Source organism: Prinia subflava, chromosome 3, assembly GCF_021018805.1.
Source record: "Prinia subflava isolate CZ2003 ecotype Zambia chromosome 3, Cam_Psub_1.2, whole genome shotgun sequence".
Classification (NCBI taxonomy): domain Eukaryota; kingdom Metazoa; phylum Chordata; class Aves; order Passeriformes; family Cisticolidae; genus Prinia; species Prinia subflava.
Window position 1 is genome coordinate 24,861,333 of NC_086249.1, and position 16,539 is coordinate 24,877,871.

Sequence of the window (16,539 nt, forward strand, 5' to 3'; positions counted from 1 at the left end):
ACTTGTGGTAATGAATCTATCAGTAAAGCTTAAATGGTTGAACATTCAACTCAATTTGCTCACTTCCTTCTGCTTTTTGGTTTTGTATTTTTTGTTTGTTATGTCCAGTTCTAGAGGGTTTTTTTAACCTAAATACATCTATTTTTTCTAACAAAAATAAGTGTTTCAATTCATAAAAATTTATATTTTTTGGTCTGATATTGAATCTGTGCCTGGAAAAAATTAAGTTCAGCCTGTGTAAAAAATAGGCTAATCTGAGCACAAGGGAGAGAAAAGTAACAAATCATCTTCAGCCATAAATTTTAATGAAGCTGAATGTTGTCTCTTAATTACTGAATTTTTTTAAGTTATGTGCTTTTTTGGTACAAAATAATATCAGTGATGGGCATATTTTACTTTATGATTTTTCTGGATTTACTTTAAATTCATTTAGAATGGAAACTTCGGCTTCCTGTATTTTTTACAGCAATTATCACCTTTTAAATTAAATTGAATAACACAAGTTCAGGTTAGTAGAATATGGGATCAAAGGTGGATAAAAACAATATGTCAAATGATTCCATCAGTATACTTGGCCGTGTACTTCCGTCAGTACACTTCACTTGCTTGTTTTAGTTTCTAGCAAGATTAAATTGTTGTGCAGGCAGTGCAGGGCAGTGCATTGATTGTGGTCCTGACCAGCCCCTGATACTGCTAGAGGGGAGAAGCAGGGTTTGTGGCAAAGGTGGTGATAAATAACAGCTGGGATCAGAGTGACCATGACTTGGCTTAGTTCTTGATTCAAAGGCGGTCTGGAAAGATAGTCAGCAAGTTATGGCTGTTAAGATTTCAGAAGAGCAGACTTCAGCCTTTTTGGAGAGTTGCTTAGCAATATCTCTTGGGATGCTGCCATGAAACATAGGGCCCATGAAAGATGGATGGTTTCTAAATAAAACTTACTGAGAACTCGGAAGGAGCCATCTTGGTGAGCAGAAAGGAGGGGGACTCAGCAGAAGGCCTTCATGGCTGAGCAAAGAGCTTTCTGATGACCTAAAATGCAAGATACACACCGGTATTGCTTGACTACATAGTGACAAAATTAGAAAGCTAATTGATTTGAGCTAAGACTTACCCTCAGGGGTCATAAAGGAAAACAAAAATGATTCTGCAGATGAGTGCTACTTTAAAAATGAAGGTAAAATTTGAGGAAGGAAAAAGGTGATGAATAGAAGCTGATGTAGTGACAGATAATATAGAAGAAGCCAAAGTACTCAACAACATGTTTGCCAGGCACTTAAGGTAAGTGCCAGAAGGTAATTGGACTAGTCAGCATAGATTGACTAAAAGCAGTCTGCGTGCTTGTCCAGACTGGTTGACTTTCCTGATGAAATTTCTAACTGCTTGGATGAGGGGAGAGGACTGTCTGTGCTTCACCAAGCAGTGCCACAGCACAGGTGCTGCCTTGAGCAGGAATGCCTCTTTGCTGAGGGAAAACACAGCTGACTCCAAAGTCATACCTGACCCTGTCATAACTCCCACTAATGTGCATCTGGGATCTGCTGTGAAGCACATGGTAATTCCTTTTCTCCACCAGTTGTCATGGGGAGCGGCTGCAAAGGTATTTCTCACACCTCTTCTGTGGGCAGGAAAAGCTGTAACATGGGGAGCACCCTTTAAAACTCTTCCAACAGCCTCTCATCCAAACATGAGGAAGTGTTGGATGAACATGTACAGCTAATCAGGAAGAAAATATGGTTTTTAATGGTTTGGAAGCCTTGTGGATAACCTTTTGGGTTTCTCCTGGATTGTGGGCTGTCTTACCCTGCTAGTTAGCCTTCTCCCAGCATGGCTGTGCTCATTTGCATGCAGTGCTGTTGGTAAGGCTTTAGACACAGTCTCCTACAGCAGGCTTTGGAAGCTGAGGAAGAGTGGACTAAAAGAAGGAACTCAGTTGGGAACTGACTTAACCAGCAGGCTCAGAGGGTGATGGTCATCACTTGGCATGTGTCAAGTGGTCAGTGATGAGCAGAGGAGCTCAGGATACTGAGGGCGTCAGTGAATATCTTCATCAATGACCTAGATCATGACACACAGTGCACCCTCAGCAAATTTCAGGAGGATAATAAACGAAGAGGGAGTGGTTAACGTGACAAATGGCAGAGCTGTATTCTAAAGGGCTCTTGATATACTTGAGGACTTGGCTAGCAGAAACCTCATAAAGTTCAGTAAGAAGTCTGTATCTCAGGTGAAAGAGCTGCACACACTTGTGCAGGCTATGAGCATCTGAACTGCAGCTTCACTAAAAATGACCTGGATGTTACTGCAGACATCAAGCTGAACATGGACCCAGAAGTGCACTCTCCTTACTAATCAGGTAATCAGCATACCAGGCTATCTTTGGTATCTTTGGAGCAGAAAAAATCTGTTCTTTTCTAAAAACCTCTGACCAGTTCCCGTTCTTTGGCTTCAGGAGGGTTGTGAAGAGGGTCTAACATATTCTGAGAGCCCTAAATCACATGGAGGTTGGAGGGGGCGTTGGGGGAATTTGGGCTTGTGTAGTGTTGTGAGGAGGAGATTAAGGGGCAGTCTAAGAGGACCCTATGAGCCCTCAGTAGCAAAGATGATGAAACCAAACTCTTCTGAGTAGAGAAGCACCAATAGAAACAGGAATTGGGTTTGGATATTCTGATTTCAGTTTGAGAAGAAATTAAAACATGAGATGGATAGAAAAGTGCTGGAGTAGTGCCTGCTAGGAAAGGCTGTGAAATATCCACCCTTTGAAATTTTTGAGAACTGGCTTGGTAAAATCTGGTGTTGTCAATAGTCCTGATTCAAGCACAAGATTGGATCAGATGGCCTACAGAGATGCATTCCAATCAAATTTTATATGGTAGTAGTAAGAAAAAAAGATACTTTTTTGTTTTTGTCATTTTGTGGAATGTATTACTAATACAGCAGAGAGAGATGTTACAATTTTCTCTTTAGTGTATTTCTGCCTTCCTATTTTCAGTAGTAATAAAATTATAGACTAAAAATCTTGTAGCTTTTACATACTAATTTCTTCTGTCTTTAATGAACAAAGCCAGGAAAAGTTCCATAAAAAAAAAGAACCACCATCTTGAGTTTTTACTTCCTTTTTAGCTTCAGATAATGGTAACATCAAACTTCTGTGCTTCAGCTGATAAAAAATTCACTTTAGCATTTAACTCTGGCTAGATATTAAAGATTCATAGATAAAAAAGCTGAGTTATCTGTTTTGCTATGTAAAGCATGTTTGATTTTTTTACATGTGTTTTTGCAAAATAGCATTTTCTGGGTGGGGAAGAGGTGCTGGGAATTGGGAGAGAAAAGAGAATCATTAACTTGAAGTCTCAGGGGATTTTTTTCCCTGTATAGAAAGTAGCATTCCTCAACTATTTCTTAATTACTTATCTAAACCTGCTAGTTGAATTGACAGCGTTTTATGGCAACACTTTTAAGTTTCTGTTGACACACAGATTTCACCTTCCAGTATTAAACCATTACAATGAATACTATGCTTTGTGTGTTATAAAATGATCATTAACTGTTTTCTGATGATGGTTTTAGGAAGAAAAGCAATAGGATAAAAGAACTGCAGCTTTTAACAGTGAGTCCCGAAAATTGATTGTTTGGGCTCTTTAGAGTTAACTTAGGTCGCGAGATATTCTGCATGTTTCAAAAGTGTGCATTTGCTGAAAGGGGTCAGCTGCATTTCCTGTCAGTCCTTGTGTGCCAACAGAGTTTACACTCACGTTTCACAGACAAGGTCTTTGCCTGCTTAGGTAGAAGTGTCAAATGAATTTTACACCACATTTAGTGTTACTATATGCGTGATGAGTAAAAGATACATAGAAGGCCACTGATACAGTTATAGGAATGCATATAATTGTGAGCTCACAACAATCATTCACCATGCCTAACCCAAACTCAGAATATTTCCTCTACCCCAAAGAGAATATATATAGTATGTTGCGAAGACTGATGAAGCCTGTTATTTATTCCTCTTATTAAATAACTTATAAATTTGGCAGATAAGATGTTCGAGTTAATATTTTCATGGTTAGCTTTTGCTTGGGGCTGGATATTTAATCTAGGGATAGCAAAATTTAAATATTTTTTCTTTAAAAATTAGTGTAAAATATATCTATTGTTGCTTAAGTCACTTTAATTAACCACTATTATTATTAAATTAAATTGCATTTATTTTTAACCAGACCATTATGATGAGTTAAAGGATAGAGAGAGAATTACATGCCTTAGTTCATGTTCTATTCTGTTCTTTGTTTGAAACTGTTATGCTATTATATTTTAAATACCACAATATTCCATACATAGGTTTAGAAGGTTAAGTTATAGGAGCTGATGAAATGGAATCCAGACAGTATTTCAATGCATTTATGAGAGGATATGTAAAAGCCAAAAAATGCAAGTCTTTGGGAAAACTGCAGTTCATTTGTCCTCCAAAATGTATTTGATGTGTTTTTTGCAGTAGAACAGATTCTGTACTTGCATATTCTGTTCTCACACTGCAGTATATCAAAGCTTCTCACAATTTTGTCATGCTGACTAGATTATTTTAAAAAGCCTGCATGGCTGAGCACAGCATTAAATGGCCAAAGCTAGTTTTCCTCTCTACTTATTTCTTCCATCCCTCTCTGATACAGGAACATAGTCAGGAGGGATTCTGTTCTGTGCTCCGAATGCCCAGTCATGTCACATTTTAATATTAAAGAGACTGGAGGAATAGGAGGAGTGTGTTAACAAGGGATAAGGGTGAGAATGAGTGTGAAAATACAGGAGAACTTATCACTGGTATGTGAGAATGGAAGTCATAAGAAGGGAAGACGAGCATTTAATCAGGTAAGAAAAGTTGGATTTGGAAAGGGAAGTCAGAGCAAGACAGGACATAACAGAAGAATAGGTGAAGAGAGATGAAGAAGCACTGGAGCAGGGCAGCAGTGGAGAAGGGATTTCGGGCTACTGAACCAGCCAGTCCCTCAGAGAGTGACACATGAGGTGTGGGATAATCAATGGTTGCGCAAGTGCCCTGGCCAAGGAACAGAGATACAGAGCAGGGACGAAAAGCTGCTGATAAGGTGCTGGCAGGATCAGGCTGAGGCCATCTCCCTCTAGAAAAGTGGAGAAGCACCTGGGGTTTCTGGGGTGTGCATGAAGTGGGTGTGATCCCAGCAGGCAGTCTGTCACGTTGGTTCCTTGTCCGTCTGTCTGGCGGATGGCAGCCTGCTGCTGCGACTGGTTACTCGCTGTCTCTCACAGGCAGGGCTCTCAGCTCTGGTTTTCATGTCGGCGACATACTGAATCCAATATGGTATCCCAGAATAGAATTTCTTCTTGGTTTAGTCTTTGATCAATCTAAGAAATTACGGGGTTTTTTTAAAAAACTTAGTTAAAAGAAGACTGTTGAAGTTACACATTAAATGTTCAGTTAAAGCGGAGAGGGGGGAAACGTTTATCTACATAACCTTAAATTGGACCCTTGGTGAAATACTTTCCTTAGATTGAAGCTTGAAATTGCTAACTTGCAAATGAACTCTTTTATATTTTTTGTAATTATTACACAAATTTAATCTTAAACCAATTGTTAAACTTCACAGATGTGTAATTGTCCGCCTAGAGTAAGATTTCATTTTGTTATCCAAATTTTTTTAAGTATAATAAGTCTTGACTTGGGAGAATAATTTATGTTAAAGTAAAAATTTAGTCATTATCAAGTCACAGATAATCTCTTATTCCTGAGTTATCCTTGCATATTTAAATAGGCCTGTCAGAGATCCCCAAGTAATAGGATTTGACTATTTCTAATACAATCACTGGCAGCTACTTAGTACTTAAAACCGACAAAAAAAACGAGTCAAATTTTGGAATATGCTTTAGTGCTTGTATAGAGATTTTTGAAATGAGATAGTAGGATTGGCAGTGATAACGCACACAGAAATGGTAAGTAGCCTTCAATAATGCACAGAGGAAAGGGTAAGCTGAAGTACATACAAAATATAACATGGACATGGACCCTTCATGCAGCTCTTGCCACTTGAGAAATACACCTTGGGGTGACTGTGGTTAGTTCTGTGACATTGTCAGCTCAGTACTCAGGAGCAATCAAGAAAGCAATTAAGAATGAAAATAGGACCTGATAGGAAAGGACAAGAGTGCAAAATGTAAAGGTTTTCTCTGTGAATCTGTGGTGCATTCAAGTCTTGAATCCTACATTGAGGCAACTGAAAAAAACACCTCAGAAGAGGGTGACAGAGATGAGCAGGGGTGTAGCCCAGTTTCCAGGGAGAGATAAATAACAAATAATTCCAGTATAGAAAAAAGGTGTCAGAGAGAAACAGAACAGAGATCTGCAAAGGTCCCCATGGCACAGAGAAGGCTACAGGCAAGGACTCTGACCACTTTCTTACAACTCAAGCACAGGGCGTTTACAATGCATTGCCAAATTTAAAATGTGGCAAACAGAAGGTTTTTTACGTGTTACCCTGTGTTATCAATGTGCAACCAAGTAACAGGCTTACAGTACACAAAGGTAGAGCTTTTGGGGCATGTCATGATCAGCTTGTGGGGCTCAGTGCCACAGGGGGCTGTGAAGCCTAAGAATATAAAAATGTTCAAATATGGATGGGAATAACTTCTGATTCCTGGTGGACAGGCCTACTGACTACAGTCTTCTTGGATTTAATTTCTGGTCTGTGTGGTTCGTGCTGATTTTCAGCAGCTGGGCAGGTAAGGGCCATTCTGTGCTGGTCCCTGTTTCCTGAGCAGTCACTGGGGGGGACTGGAGCCTTTGGTCTGACAGTCTCTCCATTCCTGTGGGAAACAGCCTTCTCTTCCATTCCTGCAACAGAACATCATTACTGATTTTTTTTTTTTCAAATTAAGCAGTTATTTCATTTCCTAATTCCTAATGGTTAAGAATAATGAGTGTAGAATCAGGTGTAGAATATTAAAAGTTCTAAATTATACTTCTGTCTTCCTGTAGGCCATTTCATTTGAAAACTCGATTAAAATGTTAAAATAGTATTGTGAGGAGGAACAAGGCAATCCTTAATCTTCACAACTGCACTAAAAAGCACTTGTTTTGCAGTTAAAAAAACCTCTAAGGCATATGAAAAGAGCAGTTAATAACAGAAAAGCTGTGAAATTATTAATTCTAGTATTTCCAGAAAGAACTAAGGTGCTGAGCTTCAGGTATTTTCCTCCAGCTCTTCACACTCCTCCTCTGTCTTCCATTTAGTTGAAATAAACATGTCATATGAGTCATTTGGTCTCATTTAAATTGCCAGGGCACAACATATAATAAAATCAACGATCAGTTCTAATTGCCCTATTGAACAATAAGGTATATGGTTCTCCTAGAAGGTTATTTGAATAAAAAGCTCAGTCAAAGAACATATATATAAAAAAACACTGGTTATTAGAAGTGGAAGATTTTATTTGTATTAAATTACCATTAATTTTTGGTTTTATAGGGAAGTACGTCTTAAAAAGTTCTTTGTCTATTTCCCAGCAACATTATATTAGCAAAACTAATATGTTAGATGTCTTTATGAAACTTGGATACAATTAAAAATTGCTGCTACTCAAAAGAAAAAAAAAAAAGTTGTAAACTTGTAGCTTTGGGAGATTTCTGTGCTCTCAGATTGAATTTATTTTCTCTCATATTGTTTCCTGGCTATAGCTGTGCATGCTTAATATGCTGTGAGAGCTGAGCTGGTTTCTTTCCATATCATAAAAGGTTTTGAAATTTTTTAAAACCTGAACCTGTTAACATTTAATGTGCTGTGTGTTGGCAATTGATCCCTACAAAACAGGATTCCACAATAAAAAGAAAAAAAAGTTAATTTTAAATTGAGGACCCTGCATGATGCTGAGGACAGAATGGTTTTTAAAAATGCCATTTTTTTATAACTTCTGTTCTACAATTAAGTCAGCCTGAAACAACAAAACAATGGTGATCTAAACAAGGAATAATAAGGACTGCAAACAACAAGGAAGATTTGCTTTACACAATCTGTTATTTATCTGAAATAAGTGAAACCAGTGTTAGATCAATTTTCTACCTCCCACTGTTACTGTTATCTTTTCCACTGATTAGCTCTGCCTTTCTGTGGGGATTGTGCCTCACTGCTGTTACGTCTGTACTGAATAACAATCCCTGCTTTCAATTTTTTTATTTTTTATTTTCTTGCTGGAAGAGTGACTCTGCTCTTCATGTGACCATTTAAAAGCTTACCTCAGGTGCTAAGTGACTCGATTCTCTGTCCTGTGAGCTGAACTGTCTCCTGAGGCATGTTCAAGCCATGCTATGCTGCTACTTATATTTACTACTTACATCTTCTTTTGCCTTCCCTTTGCTATAGTGTGCTTTATTCTCAGAGTAATGTAGTTGTTACTGTCCATCCACACCTGGCAGTTGCTGCTCTTATTTGTCACAAAGCTTTGTTTTTAGCTCACTGATAAAGACAGAGAACTGTGACACCTGTTTGTTACTAAATAAACAGTTTAAAGGCAGAAGGGGAGCATATCTGACTAAGAAGTTACAGTAGTAGTTATTTTTCAGAGTAGATCCACATTACATAATTACTCTTTAAAAGAGATGTTGCAATTATCAAAGATGCATACAGTAAGAGTCACACATTTGGCATTTTAAGGCGATTTTTTATGCATAGGTATTAAGAAAAATGAAGAAAATGGAGAAAAGAAATTCTATAATACAGTGCTTTGTTCTTCCTCAAAAATAGTTTCAAAAACTGCTTAGCATTTATTTTTAAATTAAACCTCTGAAGCTATACCTGCTGTATCTGAAAGAGATGCAATTGCACATAAACCACAGTGAATTAGTCCTTAAATACTATATATCTAGCCTTTACACTTTTCTTAAAGCATGCTAAATGGCATGCTGCATGTTTTTAAATTTATTTGAAGAATTAGTGCATCATAAAGTAAGGCCTCAATGTTTATGTTCAGTACGGCTCTTAATTATTTTTGCAAGAAGAGATGAGGTGACCTTGGCTGGTTTTTTTCATAATGGCACATTAAAAACTCTTTCTAAATAGCATTCTCATTATCCCATGCTTTGAGAGAGGACAATCTGTCTTTGTCATAGCCCCGGAGAAGATGTGCGAGAAAGGATTTATCAGGTGGGCTGATCCCTTCTTTCTTTGGAAAGAAGTGCCTTCTTCTTTTTGTGAGGAGAAATATAAGTGACACAAGAAAATGCTGCATTAGAACAATTATTTAATAAAGCTGGGTGGTCTTCATCATCTTTTTTTAAAGTAGGGTATTGTTTTCTTCCAGTAGGTGGCTACTATTGTAGTTAAGTACTAGTTTGCTATAGAGAAGATGAAGACTGAGGAGGATATTTGGTGACAGGCTGTTGCAGCAAGTATCTCAAATGACTTTTTGCGATTAATGGCCTACATGGAACACAGTTTGTAGGGGCAGGACGGTGATTTGCCCCATATAATTTTAATTAATCCTATAATTTTTTTTTAATCTCAACTTTCAAATATTTTTACACTACTTAATTCATATTTACTGCACCAAATTGAGAGAGAAGATAAGATTATGCTTATCCTAGACTCTGGATGTTGTGTGCTGGGGGTTTTTTTTCAAATTCTTGCTTTTCTGTGCCCATAAAGCACGTAGTCAGAGCCCAGCTATGCAGCTGGCAGTTGTTAGCCTATGCATTGGAATAGGATAGAGGCGTCTAAAGGACCAGTGCAGTCCATGCTTTCAGTGACCTTGAGGGAAGGGACATCTGGTGGGAAGTAGGTGGCTGTGGTGATCTCAGATCATTTCATAGGCCTTACACAAAGTGCACTCATAACTGGAATTAGCTGATATCCTAAATCCTCTTCTAACCAAAGAGTCCGGGTTTTAAAAGGATAAGAAGTATAAATTCCTTTTCTTAACCTTAAGACCTCTCTCTGCAGCTGAAACGCAGAGGGTATGATGTTAACTAGGTCACAACATCACTTACATAATGTCGGTGAGTACAGGACTTTATACTCAGACTTGTTCCCCTTTCCTGCTATCTTAGCACCCAGGAAGACTGAATGGAGTGAAAAATGTTTTAAAACATCTTAACATGTGCTAAATATTTTAAAATTTGCTGAGCCTCCTAAGACTATTTGTTAGCACTGTGTGTTATACTTGAAAGATTAATTTGGTGTCAATATCTAGGTAGATGTTGAAAGTTTAACTTCATTTTGCTTTTGGAGCAGCTTGTAACTGTCAATTAACAAAGAAATTCCTCATATCTACCCATCTCTGTGGCATGATTTGTGTCTCAGCATGAGGCTGGATGGTCACTGACTCATGACTCAGTGCAGTTTGAGCATTCACAATGTATCCAAGGGGTAGCAACACTCTCATGCCGTCTACAACTCAAAGACAATTAACTTGAATATAGGACACTAACAATTTTTTTATGGACTTGTTAGTGTTTTAAACCATGGAGGAGCCTACAGTTCTTATTCATCTTCCTGCACTGGGGCAATATTTCTTCAATTTTCTTAGTAGGTATCATTTATATTTGATATTTATACTTGTTCTTTCATATATTGCCTAAAAGCAAAAGACTTTTCTATGGGAATAAAAGGCAGTATTGTACAAAAGTTAAATAGAATAGGTTTTATCTGCATTTTTTTTATTGAAAGCAACAGTTGATTCAGTAAATAAATTATTAAATCCAGCCCTCTGAAACAAGTGAAATATACTGATAGAAAATGATTACTTAACCTTAAACATTTTTAAAGGGATTTTACTAGGGACTTGACACAATGCTTTATAACCAAATGAGTGACAGCTTTGTTATTTTCCTACTTGGTAATCTTAAATTGCCCGTTTTTTTAACTGTAAAGTTTTCCCTGGGAAATTCAGGTACAGAGAGTTCTCAAATCATGTGGCAGATTGCTATGAATAATGTTATTAGTGTTGAGTGAGACCAATTTTTAAGTAAAGCAGCTACTCCTTTTCCCCCAAAGGACAAACCCAGAAGCTAACAAAGGAAATTAGGTTCTCTGTATCTGCCAGCACATCCACGACTGTAATAAATTCTGGTACCTGTGAAAGTCACAGCAAAACCCACACCCGTGTGAGGTATAGTGCAGCCAGAAGAACAAAAAAAGTTCATTAACTTCTTGGCCTCTTGATATTTTCAGGCTTCTGAAATAAGATTTCTGTCTAGCTAATATTATATGACAGTGATGAAAGGCAGTGGCATACCCTGGATCTTCTGGCAGAAGCGTGGATATGATAGCAATTGACCCCTGGCACTCTTGGGAGCAGAAATGTCAGGAAACAATGAGTCAAGTTTCACAGTGTCAGTGGGCCCCAAGGTATGTCCTGGGGCCAAGGCAGGGAAGTGACAAGGTGGGAGATTCACTGTGTGTGTGGTGCGGGTTTGTTTTGCAAACTGCTCCCGCTGCTCTCCCGCGGATGGATCCCTGGCTGGTTGGCACTAAGGGCTGCATTCCCTTCTCGCCTCTCCCAGACGGCTCCTGGGAGGGCTGTGGTAAGTATTGCCTCCCCCGGGCAGGTGGCTCTAGGCATCAGGAGGGAAATTTTAGTTTTAAGATCTTACTCTTTGTATCTAACTTCACAGGCTGCTGTTTGCCTCTTGGAGCAGCACTGCAAGTGCGACGGCAGCAGCCTTGGCAGTGAGGTTAATTGTTTCAGATGTGGTCTGCATAATCAGATTTTGAAGGCTGTATCTGGAAAGAGTGCAAAGAACTCTTGAAACGCAACGAATTGCCTGCCAGTGAGATGAATTGCTCACACAGTTTGTTACCATCAGTATTATTCTGGGATATGGGTCAATTTGACAGCAGCTCTACTTGCAAACTCCCGGCTCACTGGGACAGGAGTATGTTGTATTAACAAGTAATAGGTGCTTCATCTATATTATAAATTAATGGGTAAAAATACTTCTTTTTCAGGTGACAAGCATATTTTCTTCTATGCTGTACTCAAAATTAAGATCATAGAAAGCTATGTAGATGTTAGATTAAAAAAAAAGAAAAGAAGAAAGAGTATGGGGCAGAATGCCTCACTTTCTCAACATCAGAGATAAGATATTCCCTTTTAGTGCCACACTTCCCATAGGGCAGTTTTATGGTCTACTTTTATTGTGTGAATCTTTATATGCAGCTACTTGAATGCCATACTACTGTTACCAAACTCTAACAATTCCTTTAACAGCACCCTTTACTTGTTGGAAAAACCCCACTGGAAGGGTCTTGACAGATTTGCTGTGCATGCTTTTAAAATGATTGCTGTGTTTTCTCTGTATTCTCAGCAACTAATACGCACCTGATCTTTTACTCTTGTCTCTGTATCACCAGGCCTCCTGAACCTGTTTACAGCACTGTGAACAAACTGTGTGATAAACCACCTTCTCCTAGGCACTATTCCCCTGTCGAGTGTGACAAAAGCTTCCTTCTTTCAGCTCCCTACCCCCACTACCACGTAGGCCTGCTCCCTGACTCTGAGATCACCAGGTACTGCATGCGCTTCTTCCTCACCTCCTTTGTTAGAGTGCATGAACATCACTGGATTTATCTCGTAGTTTGCATCTTACCCATAGATCTTTTTTCTACAGCTTGTGCTTATTTTTAACCATGCTTTCACATCTGCATCACTGGAAGATACATGCTACTTTGGTGTATAATTTTGGTCATCCAAAATCCAGTGATGAATACAGGCAATGTTTTGATTCATTGGAATGGTGCTCTAAAGTAGCTTACATAATATGTACCACATTTTGCAACTGAATTCGGAGTTTGTTTCTCTTTGAGTATGGAAAGTGACCAAGACTTCACTGAAAGCTGTAGTAATTTGTTTTGATTCTGTCACTTTATTCCTTTGTTATGCATACTTAGTTCACTGAGCATCTTTGGTTTATAGGACAGCTGCCTAAGCCATTCAGAAGAAATAGAGCAAAAAATAATCACCTCCCTCACCAAATCATGGTTAAGAATGCATCTAAAATTTAGCATTCCCTAGGCTAGCTGTGCTCTGAGAGGAGGGTTAGGAAAGCCTAAAATGATGAACATTTCCGTAACTGAAATAATGGAAGATCTTTCTGTAAAGCATTGTCAGTGTTTGCCACCTGGTAAATATTTTAATGAAGTAAAGCAGACTATCCAAAACTGTATGCTAGTATAACCCAGCTATTCTTCTGTAAACTACACGGATAGTAGTAAACCACTTGCAAACCACATTTGGGAGACAGAGGAACAGTTAGGCACAATTTTTTCTAGATTGCTTCCTTTGTTAGGAAAAGTTCTATCATCTTTTATATAGACTAGAAGAAAAATAATTATGTTTGGAGCTTTGATCATAGACATTTTCCACAGAAAACATTTTTCAAAGCATAGAATAATGCAGGAAGAGAAGAGCAGAAGTCTGTAAGTGGAACGTAAAATGGTAATTTAATGTAAGATACACTAACAGGAAAGAAACCCCAGGGATTAGGAAGACAGCTGTGGTGCTATGAAATAGAAAGTTCCATTATAAAAGCCAGAAGACAAATACTAGCAAAGAATGTTACAGATGTGGCAAAACCATGCAGAAGATGTCAGTTTATTAGAATGAAAACTGTGTAGCTTCTAGAATTTGTAAAAAGATGTTTAATCAAAGAGTTCAAAGCAATTAGTCAAGATGTTCAGCCCAGTGCAAGTTGAAGTGAAACACATTGATTAGTATAGTGTTTTATAAAGGTGTAAATATCTGCACAAGGATGCCATGCACTAACAGAGCTACCCACAATATTTTAATTTCTCTGCTAATGTTGCCTTAAATTGCGTAAGTGAGCAAAAAAGGAGTAAAATTCCTCTGGTTCTTTAGGTAAAATATGAGTGATTTACCTGAGCATGGCAGTGCTTCTGAGGTTTTAGAATGAGACAATGGAAGAGTTCATTACATAAAAGCTCTTATAATGGTCCCCTTACAAAGAGAGGTTCCAGCTTGAGCTAGAAAGTTGAGTGAGTGGGTTCTAGGGAATGTTGGGGCTGTGGAGTTGAGTTCCTTGCTAGCCACAGAGAGAGGTAATTCATTGCTAAATGGTTGATCTTTGTACACATGACTGCTGTGGAGAGAGGTTGAGGGAAAAGATTATGTTAAGGCTGCTTCCTGCAATCATGTACTTAGAAGTCAATAATCAGTAGAGCTCTGGAGGGCTCATAAAACTAGGCCACCTTGGCACCTGAATGTACAATTCTGTACATTCTTTTGCTTTATGATTGATTGAATACTCGGTCATCAGATATTTGATGGCCTGACACCAGGACTTGGAAAGCAGGGTATTATTCTGCTGAGTGTGAGTTAACAATTCTCATGAAGAACAAGGTTTCATTTATCTTCATTCTACTTTGACGTAATATTGAGCTTTAGTCCCTGTATATTTAATCAGTTTGTTTTAATCAACAGTCCAACAAAAACTGCAAAAAGAACATAAAGTATGAGAAAAGACAACTTGTGGTTGAATGCTCTGCGCTGTGCTCTGCTACATGCTGTTGCAGAGGCAACTGATTACTATAATTTGTACTTCCTTCACACTGTGAAATAACATTCAGATGGAAAATATGACAGTTTTCCATGTTCTCAGTACTGTCATCTTTTCTGCAGGACTCTGAATAGTTGAGTGTGGAGGAAGACATTTGAAATAATATTTCAGCAAATGCCTTTGGTGAGGAAAGTGACAGCTTTACAGTGGATCATGATTCAATTTCCAAATGGACTCAGTATTCACAGTTGGAGAGCAGATTTTAGAAAAGTACTAATCTCATTTTTACCCTAATGCAAATAGCTGTTCTTGCAAGAGTATTTAATGTATACAGCCCTAAATTTCCCAAAGGCAATATGCTTCAGGGCTGTATTTTATTGAAAATTTTGAAGAACTAATCCAGTAAAAGACCCTGGTTTAAATCCACAATTGTGATGCCACCATCTCTGTTGGAAGTTAGACTAAAAAACAATCTTCCAAATACTGACCAGGAAAGGTCCCCCTTCTCACCTGAATTTCACAAACTCTTTTCCTCCACATTAAACACTTCAATGAGCTCCAGTCAGAAATAAAACTGTGTCTTGCTTTCCTCATGCAGACTTCCTAGAAAGAGTTCTGCATCTGCATTTGTGAGCCTCAGGTTTGGGGAGGAAATGGCAGGGATTGTTTAGTTGTTTCAGTAATTACAGTTATTGTTGTATCTCAGTGCTCCAATATTGGGAATCTGCTGTTGATCTGGACAAAATTCAGTTTGACAAATGACTCTTCCAGAGGAAGAGGAACATGATGCCATATCCTCCCAACTGAAATGTTTGTAAGCCAGCCAATGCCTTTCATATTGCTGCTACAGATAATTTATCAGCTGCTCCTCAGATGATTGTTTTGTCAAGGCTCATTAACTTAATAGGCAGTGAATTCATAGGGCAAAGCTTTATTTGTATATAAAAAATTCAGGTTTATAACCCTTGCTTTTATGGTGGCCTGTCAACTCCTGGGAGATTTGGAGGTCTAGAACAATGTGTTTCCATTTTAGGATAAGTGTAATTAGTTTTTTGATTGAGTTATCAGTTCATATGAATTGATATTAAGAGGGCTATGTCAGTGTGTGACAGCTGAAAATCTCTACCATTGAAGGTGGAGTAGAGAGAGAATTTTGGAGCAGTAAGTTTTCCTTTGAGAGCACCATGTGGGAATGGATGTGGAGTATTCCTGTTCTGGGCCCTGTCATTATTGACTATTATGTCTACAAATAGAAGATTGTTGGCAGTGAAAAGACATCGCAGCTCATGGATGTAACCCTCTTTCTACAAAGATGAGAATTTATTTCAACACTGTGTAGCACAAAGTGTTCCCAGGCTTTGCACTGAGAACTTCATTGCATTCACCTCTGCAAAGACACACTTGAAAAATGCTTTGGTTTTTCCCAGAATTCACTTCCTTGTTTTCACTGAAAACTTTCTGGCCCTCTAGTTGCCAGTATATTTTTTGGTTAAGGGCTGCCCTGAAATTGTTGATGCTTTTTTTTTTTTTTTTTTTTTTGAGTGCGTGTAGAGAAGGAACTAATGGTTGGGTTTCACTTCAAGGTATTTGATGAATCAGATTAATGACAGCAGTGTTTAGAACCACCTCTACTTTCTCTGAGACGGGAATTAGGGAGAGAAGATAACATTGGCATAAGGCTCTAGAGCAGAGTCTTGAAGAAAACAGTGTGCCACTTCCATTGATATTCAAGGGAAACAGAGCATTGTGTAACTCCTAAGAGCCACAGGAATAAAAGTGGGCTGAAATGGATGCAGGCATATGGGTAAGGAGACTACAACATCCAAAATCTTGATGGAAATGCTGTTTCCAGTGTGTGGCTGAGTCCTGACAGCCTCCCTGTTGGCACAGAAGGGTCACCACACTCCTGTGGTCTCTGCAGCCAGCCTGTGTCTGCCCTAAGCTCTGCTGCCTGTGGTCCCCCCGTGCGGTTTTAGGGATCCCTGGGAACCCTCCACAGGCCAGGAAGG

General features: G+C 38.6%; 1 protein-coding gene across 8 annotated transcripts in view; it reads left to right on the plus strand.

Moving 5' to 3' along the window:
• Nucleotides 1–16,539, plus strand: part of DLG2 (discs large MAGUK scaffold protein 2) — a 994,479-nt gene that overhangs the window by 737,455 nt on the left and 240,485 nt on the right. For 4 of the 8 annotated variants that reach the window (XM_063394414.1, XM_063394417.1, XM_063394416.1 and 1 more), the window contains one exon: nt 12,369–12,524. The exons of the other annotated variants lie outside the window; for them this stretch is intronic. In XM_063394414.1, the coding sequence (XP_063250484.1) occupies nt 12,369–12,524 (156 nt within the window). The remainder of the gene's footprint in view (nt 1–12,368; nt 12,525–16,539) is intronic. 8 annotated transcript variants of the gene reach the window in all.